Raw genomic sequence first — 21251 nt, 5'->3', positions numbered from 1 at the left:
GGCACTATATAAGGATGCACTCTCTAGTTGGGGCACTATATAAGGATGCAATGTCTAGTTGGGGCACTATATTAGGATGCACTGTCTAGTTGGGGCACTATATAAGGATGCACTCTATGGTTGGGGCACTATATAAGGATGCACTCTTTAGTTGGGGCACTATATAAGGATGCACTCTATGGTTGGAGCACTATATAAGGATGCACTCTATGGTTGGAGCACTATATAAGGATGCACTCTATGGTTGGAGCACTATATAAGGATGCACTCTATGGTTGGGGCACTATATAAGGATGCACTCTATGGTTGGGGCACTATATAAGGATGCACTCTATGGTTGGAGCACTATATAAGGATGCACTCTATGGTTGGAGCACTATATAAGGATGCACTCTATGGTTGGAGCACTATATAAGGATGCACTCTATGGTTGGGGCACTATATAAGGATGCACTCTATGGTTGGAGCACTATATAAGGATGCACTCTATGGTTGGGGCACTATATAAGGATGCACTCTATGGTTGGGGCACTATATAAGGATGCACTCTATGGTTGGGGCACTATATAAGGATGCACTCTATGGTTGGGGCACTATATAAGGATGCACTCTATGGTTGGAGCACTATATAAGGATGCACTCTATGGTTGGGGCACTATATAAGGATGCACTCTATGGTTGGAGCACTATATAAGGATGCACTCTATGGTTGGAGCACTATATAAGGATGCACTCTATAGTTGGAGCACTATATAAGGATGCACTCTATGGTTGGGGCACTATATAAGGATGCAATGTCTAGTTGGGGCACTATATTAGGATGCACTGTCAAGTTGGGGCACTATATAAGGATGCAATGTCTAGTTGGGGCACTATATTAGGATGCACTGTCTAGTTGGGGCACTATATAAGGATGCACTCTATGGTTGGGGCACTATATAAGGATGCACTCTATGGTTGTGGGCACTATATAAGGATGCAATGTCTAGTTGGGGCACCGTATTAGAATGCACTGTCTAGTTGGGGCACTATATAAGGATGCACTCTATGGTTGGAGCACTATATAAGGATGCACTCTATGGTTGGGGCACTATATAAGGATGCACTCTCTAGTTGGGGCACTATATAAGGATGCAATGTCTAGTTGGGGCATTATATAAGGATGCACTGTCTAGTTGGGGCACTATATAAGGATGCACTCTATGGTTGGGGCACTATATAAGGATGCACTCTATGGTTGGGGCACTATATAAGGATGCACTCTATGGTTGGGGCACTATATAAGGATGCACTCTATGGTTGGGGCACTATATAAGGATGCACTCTATGGTTGGGGCACTATATAAGGATGCACTCTATGGTTGGGGCACTATATAAGGATGCACTCTATGGTTGGGGCACTATATAAGGATGCACTCTATGGTTGGGGCACTATTTAAGGATGCAATGTCTAGTTGGGGCACTATATAAGGATGCACTCTCTAGTTGGGGCACTATATAAGGATGCACTCTCTAGTTGGGGCACGATATAAGGATGCAATGTCTAGTTGGGGTACTATATTAGGATGCACTGTCTAGTTGGGGCACTATTTTAGCATGCACTCTATGGTTGGGGCACTATATAAGGATGCAATGTCTAGTTGGGTCACTATATTAGGATGCACTGTCTAGTTGGGGCACTATTTTAGCATGCACTCTATGGTTGGGGCACTATATAAGGATGCACTCTATGGTTGGGGCCCTATATAAGGATGCACTCTATGGTTGGAGCACTATATAAGGATGCACTCTATGGTTGGGGGTGCACTCTATGGTTGGGGCACTATATAAGGATGTACTCTCTAGTTGGGGCACTGTAGATATGCATAGTGGTGCAATTGGATCATCTCAGTTTCCCACTTTCTGTAACTAAGCACTCTCAAATTACAATATATCTAGGAGACAGCACAGAGTATTTCAGGTTTTACCTTGGTCATGGATGTATGCGCAGCTTGGTTGTCCAGCAGCAGCTCAGCGGATTGGGTGTGCCCCCCTCGTGCCGTCAAGTGTAATGGTGTATGGCCTGCAGTAGTGGGGGAATCCGGATGAGCTCCGTGGGATAACAGCAAACGTACCATATCCAAATGCCCGGAGCGGGCTGCACAGTGAAGAGGGGTCTGATCATCCTATGGGATAGCAATGGCAGAAAAGTTTAGTGCAAAACATGTTGGGCTATTTGTACACAAGCAATTTCTAGTGAACACAGAAGAAAACTGTAATTCTAGTGTCACCTATAGGTGGCGCTATAGAGACGGCTTTGTTTCTTCTGGAGGAGAGCTCATTTGCATTCATTTCCATACATCTGCTGGATCTCCCCAATGACAACCAATTGCTAATATTAAGTATTTATTTTTAATGATAACAATATAATATTGAATTGTTCTTCCATAATATGGTACAAATTCACAGATTAGCCCCTGGACTCCTCACCTTAGCTCTAGCATTCACTTTCGCTTTGTTCTGCAGTAAAAATTCTGCCACATCCGTGTGTGCCGCCCGTGCTGCCATGTGTAGCGGCGTCTCCACTTTCTATGATACAGAAGAAAAACTCACATTTTTAACATAACATTCACCAATGTAATTGGGCAACATGTCCCTAAGGTTGGCCATGTGCCCCTTAGTAGAAGAGGGAGTAGTAGTATCAATGAGTTCTCACCACACTGAAGACATTGGGTGAGGCGCCCCTTTGGAGCAGTGTCCTCACAATGGATAGATGTCCCATAAAGGCAGCAACATGAAGTGGTGTGAGACCGGACTGGAAAGGAAACCATAAAATTGTCACGGTTTTAGGGAGTCTGCTAGATGCTCGCTGGTTACTAAGCTGTCAATAGAAGACTTAAAATTCACATGCAAACTTATATCTCAGCCAGCAGACTTGGACGTGCAATAAAAAAGAAATTTTCTCTTGTATGTTCCTAAGGGCCGTCCAAATCCAAGTAAGTGCTCCAGCTCATGTGAACCCAGAAAATTTTTGTCTTGTATGCATTTTAGGGGCGTTCCTAAGCCTAGAAAGTGCTCCAGCTCACATGAACCCAGTAAATTTTATCTTGTTTGCTCCTCAGGGGTAGTCCTAAGCCTAGTAAGTGCTCCAGCTCAAGTGAACCCAGTAAATTTTATCTTGTATGCTCTTTAGGGGCAGTACTAAGACCAGTAAGAGCTCCAGCTCATGTGAACCCAGGAAAATGTATCTTCTATGCTCCTCAGGGGCGGTCCTAAGCCCAGTAAGTGCTCCAGCTCAAGTGAACCCAATACATTTTATCTTGTATGCTCCTTAGGGGTGGTCCTAAGCCCAGTAAGTGCTCCAGCTCAAGTTAACCCAGTAAATTTTAACTTCTATGCTCCTCCGGGGCGTTCCAAAGCCCAGTAAGTGCTCCAGCTCAAGTGAGCCCAGAAAATGTTATCTAGTACGCTTTTTAGGGGCAGTCCTAAGCCCAGTTAGTGCCCCAGCTCACGTGAACCCAGTAAATTTTAACTTCTATGCTCCTCAGGGGTAGTCCTGAGCCCAGTCAGTGCCCCAGCTCAAGTTAACCAAGTAAATTTTATCTTGTATGCTCCTCAGGGGCAGTCCTAAGCCTATTAAGTGCTCCAGCTCAAGTGAACCCAGTAAATTTTATCTTGTATGCTCTTTAGGGGCAATCCTAAGCCTAGTAAGTGCTCCAGCTCAAGTGAACCCAGTCAATTTTATCTTGAATGCTCCGCAAGTGCAGTCCTAAGCCCAGTAAGTGCTCCAGTTTTCTAAGTAGACCCAACCAATCCTACCAAGGAATGGAATGGTGCAACCAAGTTGGAGTCATTGGGCACGGTTTACAAGAATCAGAGCACTTGTCCCTCTCACCTCTGTGACAGCATCAATGGAGGCGCCAGACTTCAACAAAAGTTCCATGACTCTAATATGACTTTTCTTGCAGGCAATGTGAAGAGGGGTGAACCCATTCTGTGTGGGGAAAAAGAAAGGATCAGAGGATGCTGGTCCGCCCTGCCTAATTACTCATTATGCCACGCCCTACGTACCAAGGCCCGGGCATTTGGCTTTCCTCCCTTATCTAGGAGAAGTTTTGCCACACGATGATGACCACAATGGGCTGCCACATGCAGTGGAGTGAGGTGGTCCAACGTGATGTCATCGATCTGGGCCTGATACTGGAGCAGAAGCCGTATGCAGTCCAAATGATCTCCTTGGGAGGCCATGTGAATGGGGGACAGCCCGTTCTGTTGGAGGGAAAACATTACCAGTAATTTAGGATTTACAACCCATTTCTTACCGATATTCAGTTTATGGGCTATGCGTGGCACGAATATGATGATGTCATTTCTGTATTGTGGTTTATTACCTACCTTTGTCTTGGCTTGTATGGGGGCTCCATGATCCAGAAGAATTTCTGAGATCCGGACATGGCCATTTCTCACAGCACAGTGTAAAGGGGTCAATTCATCCTAATGGTAGAAAAATACTGTTTTTAATACTGCCATAATACATCATATATATGAATAGAATGACAAAATCAAATATAGTGAAAAAAATAACGTGAAAGGGAAGAGGGAAAGTGTCCTTATAAAAGGATCAAAAATGGTGTCCATGTAACAGTGTCAGGAATAGGGTCCCTATAACAGTAATATATGTTTTCCCTATAGCGGTGTCCTGTTTAGTGTCCCTGAAAAGTGTCAGACTTGATGGCACGAAACTGTGTCATTTATGTTGTCCCTATAGGAATGTCATATATACTGTACCTTCCCTGTCACAGCTCAGCGTGCCTATAGCAGTGTTATTCATTGTGTCCCTATAGCAGTGTTATTTATTGTGTCCCTATAGCAGTGTTATTCATTGTGTCCCTATAGCAGTGTTATTTATGGTGTTCGTATAGCTGTGTTATTCATGGTGTCCCTATAGTGATGTCCCATATAGTTTATTTGCAATACTGTCAGACATAAGGGCCCAGTGGAGCGCACTTTCGTCGGACATCCCGAAGATTTCCGTTTTGCTGGGACAGGGATTTAAAAGGGGTTTTTGGCGCATGCGATTGGATTTTGTGGTTTTCATGTCACACAAATCGGTGAGCGGGCCGTCGGACGATCCGACGGATTCGGACAAACCGTGGGATTTAACTTCAAAATTGTGTCGCAAGCCAAGCACCGGGAAAAAGAAGGTGAACTCCAGCGGACCTGAGCGGGAAGCGACACATGCAGGAAATCGGGCGCACGATCTTCATGAATGGCGGCAGGGTTCATCCTCGTTGGACAGTCCAGATCCCTGAATTGCCCCGGGTTTTTGGCGCACGCGATTGGATTGTGGCGCATCGGCATGCACGCGACGGAAATCGGGGGCCGTGGCCGTCAGAAAACCCGAAGGATTCGGAAAAACTGCCGTATTAAAAAAAAAAAATGTGTCGCTTGACATGTGTGCACTTACACTGCACCCAGGCTAGCTTGGTGAACTCCAATGAACTCCGACGGACTTCAGCGCAACAGCGACACCTGATGGACATCGGGCGCACGACCTTAGAGAATCGCCGGAAGACACGAATCAGCGTCGGAGAACCCGCCGCTGGATCGCGAATGGACCGGGTAAGTAAATCTGCCACTATAAGGCACATTTACTTAAAACAGTGTAAACTGCAGTTTGCCTGTGTGGTTGACAGAGGGCGCCAGATTCAGGATTTTGGCATGCATTCTTCATGAATCTGGCGCCCCTGCACTGCTCCAACACTTATTTGGTGCACTATTAACATGTGGCGTGTTCTGTCGGACTTTGCATGATAAATGTGACGCACGTTCCGACTGAGGATCGGAGCGCCCCCTTCAGTGCAGAAATTTGTGTTGCATGAAGAATAGTGCAGCCGTGACACAAATGTGCCCGGACACTTCTTAAATACATGTGCAAGCAGTTTGCACCTAAAAGAACTTACCTTGGTTAGTGCATCTATCTGGGCACCTCTGTCCAACAGCAGCCGCACCATGATAACGTTCCCACGCCGAGAGGCGATGTGCAGGGCGCTGATACCGTTCTGAGGGAGAGAACAACACAGAATTATGTCAGATCAAGATCAATGACCACCTCCTCTGATAAGAAGAGTTCGGCAGGGGAAGTAAAAGTTCTTACCTGAGGTGTGAAATTAACATTTGCACCCCTGTTCAGAAGGAGCTGTGCCACATTCAGGTTCTCATAGTGAGCCGCAATGTGCAGGGGTGTAAACCCTGTCTGTAAGACAAGAACTTGGATAAGACATGGATACAACACACATGCACTCGGTGAGAGGTCCTGTTCATTTACCTGGAAACTGCAGCGAAACAATTTACTTGTGCCAATCCCACCATAAGGTGATGGAAGTCCCACAGTTAGACCCCCACTGATCATAAGGTAGTCCTAACCCTAGTGATCAACGGGCTGATACATCAAAAGACCTCACCAAATGACAGTCCCAGCTTACAAACCCGGAGTCCAGGAGACCACATGAAGTGTTACGTTGAGTCCACACTTAGGTTAGTGGAGCTGTAATGCTGTAGGAAGTGTTGAGAATTGTTAAGATCATACCAGCTGACCATGAAGCTCCCTCTGTGACCACAGTCTACAAATGTTTAAGTAGCTTCTTATCGCAAAACCCCATGTTATTTGGCAATGCTCCTCCACCATCACTGTCCAATGGGGCATCTGTGGGATTTGGTCATATGGAGGTTTCAGATACATCAGATGTAACTCTGTGTAATTAAGTCAACAAGGTCTTCATCACCTTGAACATTTACTCCATAAAGTAGAAGAAGTACAAGAAAAAATAGGGCTCCACCTGGTATTAGAAACCATGGCCTTACATCTGAAGGAGTCCAAGGTGGGGCCATCTTCATCTACCATGGGAACTGTCAATTTTGGAACGCCCACAGTAAAATTGGGAGTAGCCTTCAAGACGACCATCATTTTCCTTCAAAATGAACTCCGAGCCCAAACCACTCAAATGACTCTTAGTCATTCAGACTAGACAGATCACACATGGTGATATTATTAACATGGCCTTAGAAGTTTTGTACTAATGTAGGGTCAACAATTATAAGAAATGAAGGACCTCATCTCATTTTAGTCCCAGCTTTACGAACTGTATTTCTACTTCACCATGACAATGACTGCTCAAGTAGTAGACCATAAGGAGCTTTACCTAGAGTCAACGCTTAGACTGTTGCAGTTGTAATTATGCAGGAAATGTTTTCTGGGCACACAAGCCCCATTAAGGATTGTTTAGATGAACCTTACTATTGTCGGTGACCATGTAGATCCCTCCATGGCCACAGTCTACCAATATTCTGGTGACTATTTATCAGAAACCCTATGGTATTTGGCAAAGTCATTGGTCATATGGTAGTTTCGGACACGGAGTAACTATGTGAAGATATCATGTTGCCAAGGTTAAATTTTGTCAAGGGTGACACGGGATCAACTTTTATCTTGTAAGTCTACAGGGATCCATCAAGTATAGGGAATGGATCCCATGTAGCCATAGGCCACTGAGTTTGGTAAAAGGGGTCACCTAAAGGATTCATACTAAAAAAAAAAAAGGTTGGCAAAAGTACAGAGAGGATGAAAGAGAAAGAACCCAGCCATGTCAGGTAGTGTCGTACAATCTGACCTTAGACAAGACATCTGCATTCGGGTCGTTCTGTAGAAGAACAGCAGCCGTCCGGGTGTCATCATTTCGGGCTGCGATGTGCAAAGCGGGCAGTCGAACTTTTCCTTTCATCCCATAGCTGATGAGGTGAGCGACCACATTCTCATGCCCTTGCTGCAGAGCTACGGCCAACGGGGTGAAGCCATCCTGTGTGTGAGAAGAAGTAAAAAACCACCTAGCAAGGTCCAGGGACTTGAACATTATAGTTGACACCAAAGAGGAGACTTACATCAAAAGACCTGAGACTCCCGAGACAATGGGACAGAAACTGTTGTAGTAGGACTGCGCGGCTCAGCTAAAAAGGCTGCTCACCAGGACGCTCTTTAATAGGTCACTGACCCATCTTTATGAAGACTGCCTGAAACCTCGCTATATCCCGCGCTCTGTCTCCATAAATATAGGTCAGCAATCCTTTACACAGAACCCAGCTGTGAGCTGAAGACGCGCTTTTTTTCAACAAAAAGACAAAGGAGGCCACTGGCGAGAAATGGGATCATATCCAGAGGCCTAGAAGCAATAAAACCATGATATGTCGGAATGTCTCCGTCGGATGCACCTCCTGCTTTTATGATAGTTCATGACATGCCATTATATGCAGCTGTTAAAGGGACAAAACCACCTTTACAATGAGCCTTTGTTCATGTGACCAGAAGCTATATACAGACCACCAATGTATCTCAAGGAGGTCAGTGTGTGCCCCCCTACATTGGGTGATCCTACTAGCCCACAATAGACATTTCTTCAGATTAAACATAGGTCTTATAGGAGCCTGCCATATCTCCAGGACTCTATTCAAGAGTGTTTATTTGGCGTTCCTACTATAGTACTACCATTATTGTATTCCGAACCTTTTCCTCCTGACCCATCACCTATATATATATATAACATTGTACATATTGTGCCTGCCTTGACCTTGGATTGTCCACTGACCTCACCTCAGCATGTTTCCTTGTTGCCTCATCTGGACCAGTGTCACCGGATGGAGACAACTCCATTATTATTTTCTGAACTTGTGTCTCTTACCCCAACCCATCACCTGTATATCAGCTTGTAAAAAAAACTCAGTCTGCCTTGACCTTGGATGGTCCACTGACCTCACCTCAGCATGTTTCCTTGTTGCCTCATCTGGACCAGTGTCACTGGATGCAGACAACTCCATTATTATTTTCTGAACTTGTTTCTCTTACCCCGACCCATCACCTGAATATCAGCTTGTAAAAATAACTCTGTCTGCCTTGACCTTGGATTGTCCACTGGCCACATCCCAGCCTATCCCATGTGTCTCTTTCAACTCAACTGGAGAACACTCTAGGAAGTAATTACTTGGTGGTTTCACTTAACAAGGGTTAAAGGGTGAATACCATGGGACAGCTCAGACAATGCCCTAAGTAGTAGCCCTAAGTATCTATGTACAGCTATCACCTCTCGGCTTCCAAGGCCTCTGAAACATTTGCATCAACTGAAGTCATGTCTTCAGAAAAATAAGGCCTTCATCTCAAGGAACAATGATCAGCGTCCATGTACTGACCTCTGTAGCAAGGTTTTGGTTGGCTCCATTCTCCAGGAGGAACTTCACCACGGGGAGATGGTTCTCCTGAGCTGCCATATACAGGGGCGTGAAGCCTTTCTGTGATTGACATAAAGCAGATGCAATGGTCATCTACCTGCTACATTACAGGACATGACATTATGATGCCATGCAGACGTGTTACCTGTGACTGGCTGTTGACATTAGCCCCGTGATTGACAAGCTCCCGCACCACATCTTCTTGCCCGGCCAATGCAGCGATGTGTAAGGCCGTGTTACCCTTCTACAAGAGCCAATGGTAATGGAGGAGAGAGATATTAGAGAGTTGTAGGACACACACGGAACATATGGCACAGATCATTAGAAGATCATTGTAAATAATTGGATAGCCCATAAAGAAGACGCACTGACTAGACCGCCATGCCGTTTGTGGTTGTGGTCCATGGACCTCTTAAATCAGCAAGGCCATGCAGCTGCCTCACCTGGCAGGACAGGGGAAGGGGTGCGCACCTACATGTAGACCTCAGATAATAAACAGATTATCAGTAGCCCTCACCTTAGTAGTGGTCTCCAGGACAATTTCCTTGTGTAGCAGCTCGCTCACCATTTTCAGGTGCCCCTCCTTGCTGGACAGATGCAGAGCATTCAGCCCATTCTGCGGGAAAGATTGGGTTAATTTTGAAAAGAAAATGTGGATTTGGCAATGGTTAGGAAGTAAATCAAATGATGGGCCCCCTCGGTGATCACACATAGTTTTTCTACAGCGATACTAGTGGTGGAATGTGGTATTACACCAGTTATGCTAAAAAAGATGCACTCCAGAAGAGACTGATATTACGGTAGTTAATATAACATATAACAGTGATGGCGAACCTTTTAGAGATCGAGTGCCCAAAATAAGACCCAAAACACACCAGCTTTTCCCAAAGTGCCAACACAGCAATTTAGGCAGTAACAAACTTATTGCTACCAGAATCTTTGAGCTCCAATTCCACCCTGTCCACACCTTCTCGCTCTTCGGGCAGGACGAAGCAGCACAGGATGGGTCACTTTAAAATATCAGGGCACTACTTGGACTACCTGAGACTGCAGGAAAGTGCCATGTCTGGCAAACTCTGTGCCTGGGAAACAGCCCGAGTGCCCACAGAGAGGTCTCCGAGTGCCATCTCAGGCACCAGTGCCATAGGTTCGCCACCACTGACATATAATGTGATATAGTGCTCTCAGGAGTGATAGGAAAAATCTGTGCTATCTGTCGATCAATGTTAGTAGCTCTAACAGGGCCACTATCAGGCATATTGGAGCTCCATATGGGCAAGAGGTATGGTCCCCAGGGAAAGACCAGATTCTAGCCCTCGCCCTTTAACCAAACTAAATCAGATGAACCAAATTGTTTTGGTCTCTGTTGTGGTCTCTGTGCTCTACAATGCAACAGTATTACAGTATTTTTCGGACTATAAGGCACACCGGAGTATAAGGTGCACCATCAATAAATGCCTGTTAAAACGTCTAGGTTCATATATAAGGCTCACCAGATTATAAGGATGAATGACCAGCAGGTGGCAGACCTGTGCACAGTTCAAGGCAGCTGTTGTCTGTAAGTATGGTTCATATATAAGGCGCACTGGACTATAAGGCGCACCTTTGATTTCTGAGAGAATCAAAGGATTTTTTGTGCGCCTTATAGTACAAAAAATATGGTATATGCGTTGGGTTCTCAATAGTATAATCAGTCCTTGGCCCCCATAAATGTTATCAGTCCTGAGCCCCCAACAGTGTCATCAGTCCTGGACCCTCAGCAGTGTCATCAGTCCTGGGCCCCCAGCAGTGTTATCAGTCCTGGGCCCCCGGCAATGTTATCAGTCCTGGACCCTCAGCAGTGTTATCAGTCCTGGGCCCCCAGCAGTGTTATCAGTCCTGGACCCTCAGAAGTGTTATCAGTCCTGGACCCTCAGAAGTGTTATCAGTCCTGGACCCTCAGCATTATCATCAGTCCTGGGCCCCCGGCAGTGTCATCAGTCCTGGACCCTCAGCAGTGTCATCAGTCCTGGACCCTCAGCAGTATCATCAGTCCTGGACCCTCAGCAGTATCATCAGTCCTGGGCCCCCGGCAGTGTCATCAGTCCTGGACCCTCAGCAGTATCATCAGTCCTGGGCCCCCGGCAGTGTCATCAGTCCTGGACCCTCAGCAGTGTCATCAGTCCTGGACCCTCAGCAGTATCATCAGTCCTGGGCCCCCGGCAGTGTTATCAGTCCTGGACCCTCAGCAGTATCATCAGTCCTGGGCCCCCGGCAGTGTCATCAGTCCTGGACCCTCAGCAGTGTCATCAGTCCTGGACCCTCAGCAGTATCATCAGTCCTGGGCCCCCGGCAGTGTTATCAGTCCTGGACCCTCAGCAGTATCATCAGTCCTGGGCCCCCGGCAGTGTCATCAGTCCTGGACCCTCAGCAGTGTCATCAGTCCTGGGCCCCCAGCAGTGTCATCAGTCCTGGGCCCCCAGCAGTGTTATCAGTCCTGGGCCCCCAGCAGTGTTATCAGTCCTGGGCCCCCAGCAGTTTTATCAGTCCTGGGCCCCCAGCAATGTCATCAGTCCTGGGCCCCCAGCAATGTCATCAGTCCTGGGCCCCCAGCAGTGTCATCAGTCCTGGGCCCCCAGCAGTGTCATCAGTCCTGGGCCCCCAGCAGTGTTATCAGTCCTGGACCCTCAGCAGTGTTATCAGTCCTGGACCCTCAGCAGTGTTATCAGTCCTGGGCCTCCAGCAGTGTTATCAGTCCTGGACCCTCAGAAGTGTTATCAGTCCTGGACCCTCAGAAGTGTTATCAGTCCTGGACCCTCAGCATTATCATCAGTCCTGGGCCCCCGGCAGTGTCATCAGTCCTGGACCCTCAGCAGTGTCATCAGTCCTGGACCCTCAGCAGTATCATCAGTCCTGGACCCTCAGCAGTATCATCAGTCCTGGGCCCCCGGCAGTGTCATCAGTCCTGGACCCTCAGCAGTATCATCAGTCCTGGGCCCCCGGCAGTGTCATCAGTCCTGGACCCTCAGCAGTGTCATCAGTCCTGGACCCTCAGCAGTATCATCAGTCCTGGGCCCCCGGCAGTGTTATCAGTCCTGGACCCTCAGCAGTATCATCAGTCCTGGGCCCCCCCCAGTGTTATCAGTCCTGGACCCTCAGCAGTATCATCAGTCCTGGGCCCCCGGCAGTGTCATCAGTCCTGGACCCTCAGCAGTGTCATCAGTCCTGGACCCTCAGCAGTATCATCAGTCCTGGGCCCCCGGCAGTGTTATCAGTCCTGGACCCTCAGCAGTATCATCAGTCCTGGACCCTCAGCAGTGTCATCAGTCCTGGGCCCCCAGCAGTGTCATCAGTCCTGGGCCCCCAGCAGTGTCATCAGTCCTGGGCCCCCAGCAGTGTTATCAGTCCTGGGCCCCCAGCAGTTTTATCAGTCCTGGGCCCCCAGCAATGTCATCAGTCCTGGGCCCCCAGCAATGTCATCAGTCCTGGGCCCCCAGCAGTGTCATCAGTCCTGGGCCCCCAGCAGTGTCATCAGTCCTGGGCCCCCAGCAGTGTTATCAGTCCTGGGCCCCCAGCAGTGTTGTTATCCCTTGGATATGATACTCTTGGCTGAGGGTGCATGTCTATTGGGAGGCAGAAGGGATGTCCGTGTGGAATGTATTAGAGGCAAATCCACCCCGTATTCCCATAAATTCGCAGATTGTGAAGCAGATACAGAGAAAACCCAAATATCATAAGAGAAGTGGAGCAGCAGGTAATTGCTCTTGGAGAGGTCAGGGGTCACCAATGATATAGCAGGTACATGAGAGGAAAGATTTAATTGTACCCCACTCAACGCCTCTTCAAAATTAGACAATTTTTGGGTTAAATGAAGTGGAATTAGCATTTAGATGGGAAATATGATTATGTTCATTAACCGGCTGAGGAGCAGATGACTGCAGCAACGGGTGCCATACAGTTCTGTGTAGGAGTACCAATGGGTGGGGGCATTCCCTCCGAGGCTAGCCATGACTTGCTATACCTCCTGACCTCTTCTTTGCATTGAGTGTTGCGTGTTTTCTTAATAGGAAGAAAGGAGTAACCCACTTTTAGATACCTCTCACAGCAACTTATCTCCCTTGATCGGGGCATGTATGGATCCAGCTGCCCAATCCTTCTTACCTCCAGGGAATCCAGATGCCCCCATATATATCAGGTGGCTTGCAGGTTTGTCTGATATTCACTTAACTTTTGTGTCCAATCAAATACAAAGGTAACAAAGGATCCCCCATTCCCAATTTGAGGTCACATCTCCCCTCGTCCCCCTCCCTGCACAACGACCTCTGCACAGGACACTGAGCATGCCCACAACACTCTCCAAGAGAGGTCAACAATTCCAACCTAAGATGAGGCTGCTGTAAAGCGTATCTCTAAATCCTATTAAATCATTACAGACAAGATGGTCATTCCCATAATTGTGTACAGAAAATTAAAAAAATCAGATCTAGAAATTAAAAACTGATTTTAAAAAAAAAGTTCTAGGTATCGGCATCTGGTTTTAATTTATGAAAAAATAAATGTATACAAATTCTAATCTTTACATTATTTTATTCCCTGTGGAATAACGATTCCGGTGCATTTCTTCTTGTAACTCTGTGTTTTTGTGTGTAGATATTGCTGTTACATACTTGTAATAGCGCCCCCTACTGTTCATTTGATTCCCCCTCACAATGTCCACCTTCTATGTCCACTAATGTATATGCCAGGACAGTGGCGTAACTAGAAGCTGATGGGCCCCAGAGCAAAGTCTGTGCCAGGACCTCGACTATAACCCCTTAGCGCTCCGCGCCGTAGCTGTACTGCGCAGCTTCCGACGATTAGCGCTCAGCGCAGTACAGCTACTGCGCGAGCGCATACTATTTTAGAATTGTCACCACGTCGCGAGACGTGGTGACATCGGGATGAGATTTGGGTGACAGAGGCAGGAGGAGTTCCTGTCTCTGTCACCCGACCAATCAAATCGGTCCCGCCCGCCGATCGCCGTGATTGGCCAGTCAAACCTGACTGGCCAATTACGGCGATTTTAGGCTAAAAAACTTGGTTTTAGCCCTTTCCTCTTCCTCCAGCGGCACCATTTTGGTTTGGTATCGCTGGAGAGAGGAGAGAGCGTTACTGTGTACACCAAAATACACTTTTACACTATAAATAGTGTTCTGATCCTTATCTGATCCCTATTGTTCCCTACAAATTCCCATCCCTATCTGTTTTTTCCTGTGTCCTGTGTGTTCCCTGTGTGATCGCCTTGTGTGATCCCACGTGTCTTCCGTTTTTCCCTGTCTGTCCCTTCTGAACCCAAACGCACTTTTCAGTGCGCTGTGTTAGCGTTGTTCTGCACTGGACGCACTTTTCAGTGCGCCGTGTGAATAGCGCTGCACAGAATCTTTTAGCAGTCTTAGCGGTAGTTAGTTTGTCTTAGGGCAAGCTAGGTGCATTTGTAGCGCCCTTTTGCGCGGTGCACATAGGTTTTTTTAGCGCCGTAGGTGTACCCGTAGCTACTTTTTGTGTGTGCCATCTGTGCGGCTTGTCCGTGTAGTTTGGTGTGCATTATCTTTTCTTTTGTGTGCTATCTGTGCGGCTTGTCCGTGTAGTTTAGTGCGCATTATTTTTTTTGTGTGCTATCTGTGCGGCTTGTCCGTGTAGGTTAGTGCGCATTATTTTTTGTGTGTGCCATCTGTGCGGCTTGTCCGTGTAGTTTGGTGTGCATTACCTTTTTTTTTGTGTGTGCTATCTGTGCGGCTTGTCCGTGTAGTTTAGTGCACATTATTTTTTTTTGTGTGCTATCTGTGCGGCTTGTCCGTGTAGTTTAGTGCACATTATTTTTTTTTGTGTGCTATCTGTGCGGCTTGTCCGTGTAGTTTAGTGCGCATTATTTTTTGTGTGTGCCATCTGTGCGGCTTGTCCGTGTAGTTTGGTGTGCATTACCTTTTTTTTGTGTGTGCTATCTGTGCGGCTTGTCCGTGTAGTTTAGTGCACATTATTTTTTTTTGTGTGCTATCTGTGCGGCTTGTCCGTGTAGTTTAGTGCACATTATTTTTTTTGTGTGCTATCTGTGCGGCTTGTCCGTGTAGTTTAGTGCACATTATTTTTTTTGTGTGCTATCTGTGCGGCTTGTCCGTGTAGTTTAGTGCGCATTATTTTTTCTGTGCTATCTGTGCGGCTTGTCCGTGTAGTTTAGTGCACATTATTTTTTGTGTGCCATCTGTGCGGCTTGTCCGTGTGGTTTGGTGTGCATTATCTTTTTTTTTGTGTGCCATCTGTGCGGCTTGTCCGTGTAGTTTAGTGCGCATTATTTTTTTTGTGTGCTATCTGTGCGGCTTGTCCGTGTAGCTTAGTGCGCATTATTTTTTGTGTGTGCCATCTGTGCGGCTTGTCCGTGTAGTTTGGTGGGCATTATCTTTTTTTTTTTGTGTGCTATCTGTGCGGCTTGTCCGTGTAGTTTAGTGCACATTATTTTTTGTGTGTGCCATCTGTGCGGCTTGTCCGTGTAGTTTGGTGTGCATTATATTTTTTTTTTTGTGTGCCTGCTAGACGGTTTATCCGTGTAGTTTGGTGCACATTATCTAATTTTTCTAGTTCTATATTTTTTTTGTGTGCAATGTCTCAGAAGACGTACACCGTGTTGGAGGCATATAACATGCTTGCCTCTGACACCGAGTCAGCTAGTGGGGATGATGGTCCCTTTTACTTATCATCATCCTCCTGCTCATCTTCCAGTGACCTGGAAGGACCCCCAAGAAGGCGCCGTAGGGTTCCAGGGACTTCTGCAGGAGAAGTGCCTGGGACTTCTGCAGGAGAAGTGCCTGGGACTTCTGCAGGAGAAGTGCCTGGGACTTCTGCAGGAGAAGTTTCTGGGACTTCTGCAGGAGAAGCGTCTGGGGCTTCCACTGACCCCACATGGGTAGCCCCAGATAATTATACCCCTCAGGTCCCTGACTTTTTGGGCCATCCTGGAATTAACTTTGACACGACAGGGCTCAGAGCTGTGGACTTTTTTAAATTTTTTTTTGATGAGGAGCTGCTGAATATTATTATATTTCAGACAAATCTCTACGCTGCACAACATATTGCCCAAAACCCCACATCCTTTTATGCACAACCCTACAGGTGGACCCCTGTCACTGCAGCAGAGATGCACAAGTATTGGGGCATAATACTCCTCATGGGGATAGTAAAGAAGCCTTCAATCAGGGACTACTGGAGCACAGACATACTGTACCACACCCCCATGTTCCGCATGGCAATGAGCAGGATGCGCTTTGAAGCCATCCATAAGTTTTTGCACTACACTGACAACACACAGTGCCCACCCAGAGGTGACCCCAGTTATGATCGGTTATTTAAGGTCAGGCCCATATTAGATCATTTTAGTGCCAAGTTTGCCCAGGCATATACCCCCGCCAAACATGTGAGCATAGACGAGTCCCTGGTACAATTCAAAGGGAGACTTCACTTCCGCCAGTACCTGCCCAATAAGAGGGCAAGGTATGGTGTGAAGATGTATAAGCTGTGCGAAAGTTCATCAGGGTACACATACAAGTTCAGGGTATATGAAGGGAAGGACTCCACTATAGTGCCCCCAGAATGCCCCCCCTTCCTGGGTGTTACAGGGAAGATAGTGTGGGATTTAGTGCACCCACTGCTGGACCAGGGCTACCACCTCTACCTGGACAATTTCTACACCAGCACCACCCTGTTCAAGTGCCTCACTTCCAGAAATACTGCGGCATGCGGCACTGTACGCAGAAATCAGAGAGGTCTCCCTAAGTCGCTGCTTGGGCAAAAACTTAAAAGGCACGAAAGCAGGGCACTATGCAGCGACTCTGTATTGTGTGTTAAGTACAGGACAAGAGAGAAGTCCTTGTATTAACCACAATACATGAGCACACCACCACCCCTGTACCAGTACGAGGTGCCAGTACAGAAACCCCCAAGCCAGACTGTATTTTAGATTATAACAAATACATGGGAGGGGTGGACTTGTCTGACCAGGTGCTTCAGCCGTACAATGCCATGCGGAAGTCGAGGGTGTGGTACAAGAAGCTGGGAGTGCACATGATGCAGATGGCATTGTATAATGCTTATGTGCTGCATCGATATGCCGGCCAGAGGGGAACTTTCCTGGAATTTCAAGAGGTGGTAATAAAGTACTTTCTTTTTGGAGACCAGGAAGGGGGGAGTGCTAGCACATCTGGAAGTGAGGCCACATCACGTATTGTACCAGGGCAGCACTTTTCAGGAGTAGTTCCCCAAACAGCCAGCAAGGGAAGGTCACAAAAAAGGTGCAGGGTGTGCTCCAAAAATGGCATTAGGAAGGACACCATTCATCACTGTGAGACATGCCCAGAAAAACCAGGGTTATGTATGAAAGATTGCTTCCGAATTTATCATACATCCCTGGATTTTTAGAGTACCCTGTTGTTACCTTGACGCACAGCTTATACATCATGCCGCATGCCGCACCTTCCCTTCTAAGCCCTGCCATTTGCCCAGCCTGTAGATTACTGCCCCGTATGCTTTACCCGGGAAAACATGCATCATGATTTTTAGGGTGTTTGTCTCCCATGGCAGCAGCTGGGCAAAAAATGACATAATGGATATTTTTTACTATGCACTATCCATTATGCACTTTTTCAGGGGTCCACCTGTGGGGTTAAAATGCCAACTATACCCCTAGATTAATTCATGGAGGGGGTCAGTTCTTAGGGGTTTCTACTGTACTGGCCCCTATTGGCATCTACAAATCTTTCATGATGCCAAAAAGAAAAAAAAAATGTACAATGTCTGTGCTCCAACATGTTATTCCCTTTTGAGCCCTGCCTTGTCTCCATCCTACAGATTATTGCCTCCTATGGGGTATTGCCCTAACCGGGGTAACCCGCAGAATGATCTTTGATGTGTTTTTCCCCAGTGGCATGAGTTGGGCAAAATACTTTTGTCACTTCAATGGCATATTTGATAAATTGCAATACAATTGTTTCTCTGCACTACTCACTTTGTATTACATTTGAGCCAGCACCTTAGGGGTTAAAATGCTCATACAAGCCTACATACATTCTTTGAGGGGTGCCCTTTCCAAAATGGGTTCACTACTTGGGGGTTTCTATTGTACTGGTACCTCGGGGGTACCCCCCATTACCAATCTAGTGAAAACGAAGCTTGAAAACCTAAATTGTGCTTCTTTCTTCCTGACCCCTGCCGTGTGCCCAGCCTGTAAATTATTGGCACATGTGTGGTATTGCTGTACTCGGGACAACCCGCAGAATGATTTTTGGGGTGTTTGTCTAAAGTGGCATGGATTGGGCACAGTACATGAGGCACTAAAATGACATTTTTGAGATAAAAACACAATTTTTACTCTGCACCATTTACTTTGCACTCAATTTTGGCCAGCGTGTTGGGGGTTAAAATGCTCATACAAGCCTACATACATTCTTTGAGGGGTGCCCTTTCCAAAATAGGTTCACTACTTGGGGGTTTCTATTGTACTGGTACCTCGGGGGTACCCCCCATTACCAATCTAGTGAAAACGAAGCTTGAAAACCTAAATTGTGCTTCTTTATTCCTGACCCCTGCCGTGTGCCCAGTCTGTAAATTATTGGCACATGTGTGGTATTGCTGTACTCGGGACAACCCACAGAATGATTTTTGGGGTGTTTGTCTAAAGGGGCATGGGTTGGGCACAATATATGACGCACTAAAATGACATTTTTGAGATAAAAACGCAATTTTTACTCTGCACCATTTACTTTGCATTTAATTTTGACCAGCGTGTCGGGGGTTAAAATGCTCACCACAACCACCGATAAATTCTTTGAGGGGTCTAGTTTCCGTAATGGTATCATTTATTGGGGGTTTCTATTGCACTGGCACCTCACGGGCCCTGCCAACATGACATGGCACTCCAAATCCAAACATGTGAAAACGGAGCTGTAAAATCAAAATTTCACTCCTTCCGTTCTCATCCCTTCTGTGTGCCCAGTCTGTAAATTATTGGCACATGTGTGGTATTGCCGTACTCAGGACAACCCGCAGAATGATTTTTGGGGTGTTTGTCTAAAGTGGCATGGGTTGGGCACAGTATATGAGGCACTAAAATGACATTTTTGAGATAAAAACGCAATTTTTACTCTGCACCATTTACTTTGCATTTAATTTTGACCAGCGTGTCGGAGGTTAAAATGCTCACCACAACCACCGATAAATTCTTTGAGGGGTCTAGTTTCCATAATGGTATCATTTATTGGGGGTTTCTATTGCACTGGCACCTCACGGGCCCTGCCAACATGACATGGCACTCCAAATCCAAACATGTGAAAACGGAGCTGTAAAATCAAAATTTCACTCCTTCCGTTCTCATCCCTTCTTTGTGCCCAGTCTGTAAATTACTGGCACATGTGTGGTATTGCCGTACTCGGGACAACCCGCAGAATGATTTTTGGGGTGTTTGTCTAAAGTGGCATGGGTTGGGCACAGTATATGAGGCACTAAAATGACATTTTTGAGATAAAAACGCAATTTTTACTCTGCACCATTTACTTTGCATTTAATTTTGACCAGCGTGTCGGGGGTTAAAATGCTCACCACAACCACCGATAAATTCTTTGAGGGGTCTAGTTTCCGTAATGGTATCATTTATTGGGGGTTTCTATTGCACTGGCACCTCACGGGCCCTGCCAACATGACATGGCACTCCAAATCCAAACATGTGAAAACGGAGCTGTAAAATCAAAATTTCACTCCTTCCGTTCTCATCCCTTCTGTGTGCCCAGTCTGTAAATTATTGGCACATGTGTGGTATTGCTGTACTTGGGACAACCCGCAGAATGATTTTTGGGGTGTTTGTCTAAAGTGGCATGGGTTGGGCACAGTATATGTGGCACTAAAATGACATTTTTGAGATAAAAACACAATTTTTACTCTGCACCATTTACTTTGCATTCAATTTTGACCAGCGTGTCGGGGGTTAAAATGCTCACCACAACCACCGATAAATTCTTTGAGGGGTCTAGTTTCTGAAATGGTGACATTTTGGGGGGTTTTCTATTGTACTTTTACTTCAGGGGCTCTTCAATTACACTGTGGCACCACAAAATATTTGCAGCCAAATTGGCCTTCCAAATTCCCAGTATCGCTAACTCTGTTCTGGACATCGCTGTGCGGGGAAACAGCAGCTGACATCCACATGTCTGGTATTGCCGTACTCGGAAGAAGCAGGGCAAGAAATTAGGAATATATATTTACCTCAAATTCCTTCTGAATGTATCCGTTTTAGGGCTAAATTGGAAAGATTGAAATCAAAAATTGAAATTTCAAAATTTCCACTCCATTTTCATATGCTTCCGGAAAAATAATTAAAGGGTTAACAGACTTCTTAAATGCTGATTTGAATAGGTTGAGATGTTAGGTTCATAAAATGGTGTTACTTGTGGGGGTATATAGTACATAAGTCTTTATAGGGCACTTCCAAACTGAATTGATCACCAAAAAGTTAGCATTTTTCAAATTTCAAGAAAATCTGAGAAGTTGCTACTAAAACTTCAAACCTTCTCACATCCATAAAAATAATGGAAACTTAAAACAAATTATGGATATAAAAAGAAGACCAATGGCAAAAGGTTTCTATCAAAAAAAATTTGTGGTATCACTTTTTGTCTAAAAATTATAACATTTGAAACTTTGAAAATAGTCATTTTTTTCAAATTTTTCCTAAATTTTTGAATTTTTACCCCCCAAAAAAGGAACGGATCACCGAAATGACACTACTAACATAAACTACAATGTCTCACGAGAAAACAATCTCAAAATCACAGAGATATCTTAAAGCGTTGAAAAGTTATTACCACAGGAAGAGACACTGGTCAAATTTCCAAAAAAAGTTGCGAGCCTTAACCTGCAAACAGGCTGCGTCCTTAAGGGGATAATGTATGATTTATAGTAATAGTCTTCTCATATGGGAAAGTGACACCATAAGGGCCCCC

General features: G+C 46.0%; 1 protein-coding gene across 2 annotated transcripts in view; it reads right to left on the bottom strand.

Annotated features, from left to right (window-relative positions):
- ANK1 (ankyrin 1) overlaps positions 1–21251 on the bottom strand; it is a 197051-nt gene that overhangs the window by 64681 nt on the left and 111119 nt on the right. For both annotated transcript variants that reach the window (XM_072149293.1, XM_072149294.1), the window contains exons 4-15: positions 9773–9871; positions 9401–9499; positions 9217–9315; positions 7650–7835; positions 6137–6235; positions 5943–6041; positions 4375–4473; positions 4051–4248; positions 3875–3973; positions 2696–2794; positions 2470–2568; positions 1968–2165 (exon numbers count right to left, since the gene is read on the bottom strand). In XM_072149293.1, coding sequence (XP_072005394.1) covers positions 1968–2165; positions 2470–2568; positions 2696–2794; positions 3875–3973; positions 4051–4248; positions 4375–4473; positions 5943–6041; positions 6137–6235; positions 7650–7835; positions 9217–9315; positions 9401–9499; positions 9773–9871 — 1473 coding nt within the window. The remainder of the gene's footprint in view (positions 1–1967; positions 2166–2469; positions 2569–2695; positions 2795–3874; positions 3974–4050; positions 4249–4374; positions 4474–5942; positions 6042–6136; positions 6236–7649; positions 7836–9216; positions 9316–9400; positions 9500–9772; positions 9872–21251) is intronic.

The sequence above is a fragment of the Engystomops pustulosus genome, chromosome 4 (genome assembly GCF_040894005.1).
Source record: "Engystomops pustulosus chromosome 4, aEngPut4.maternal, whole genome shotgun sequence".
Classification (NCBI taxonomy): Eukaryota; Metazoa; Chordata; class Amphibia; order Anura; family Leptodactylidae; genus Engystomops; species Engystomops pustulosus.
The sequence above is the reverse complement of the archived record's forward strand: the minus strand, read 5'-3'. Positions and strand labels throughout refer to the sequence as shown.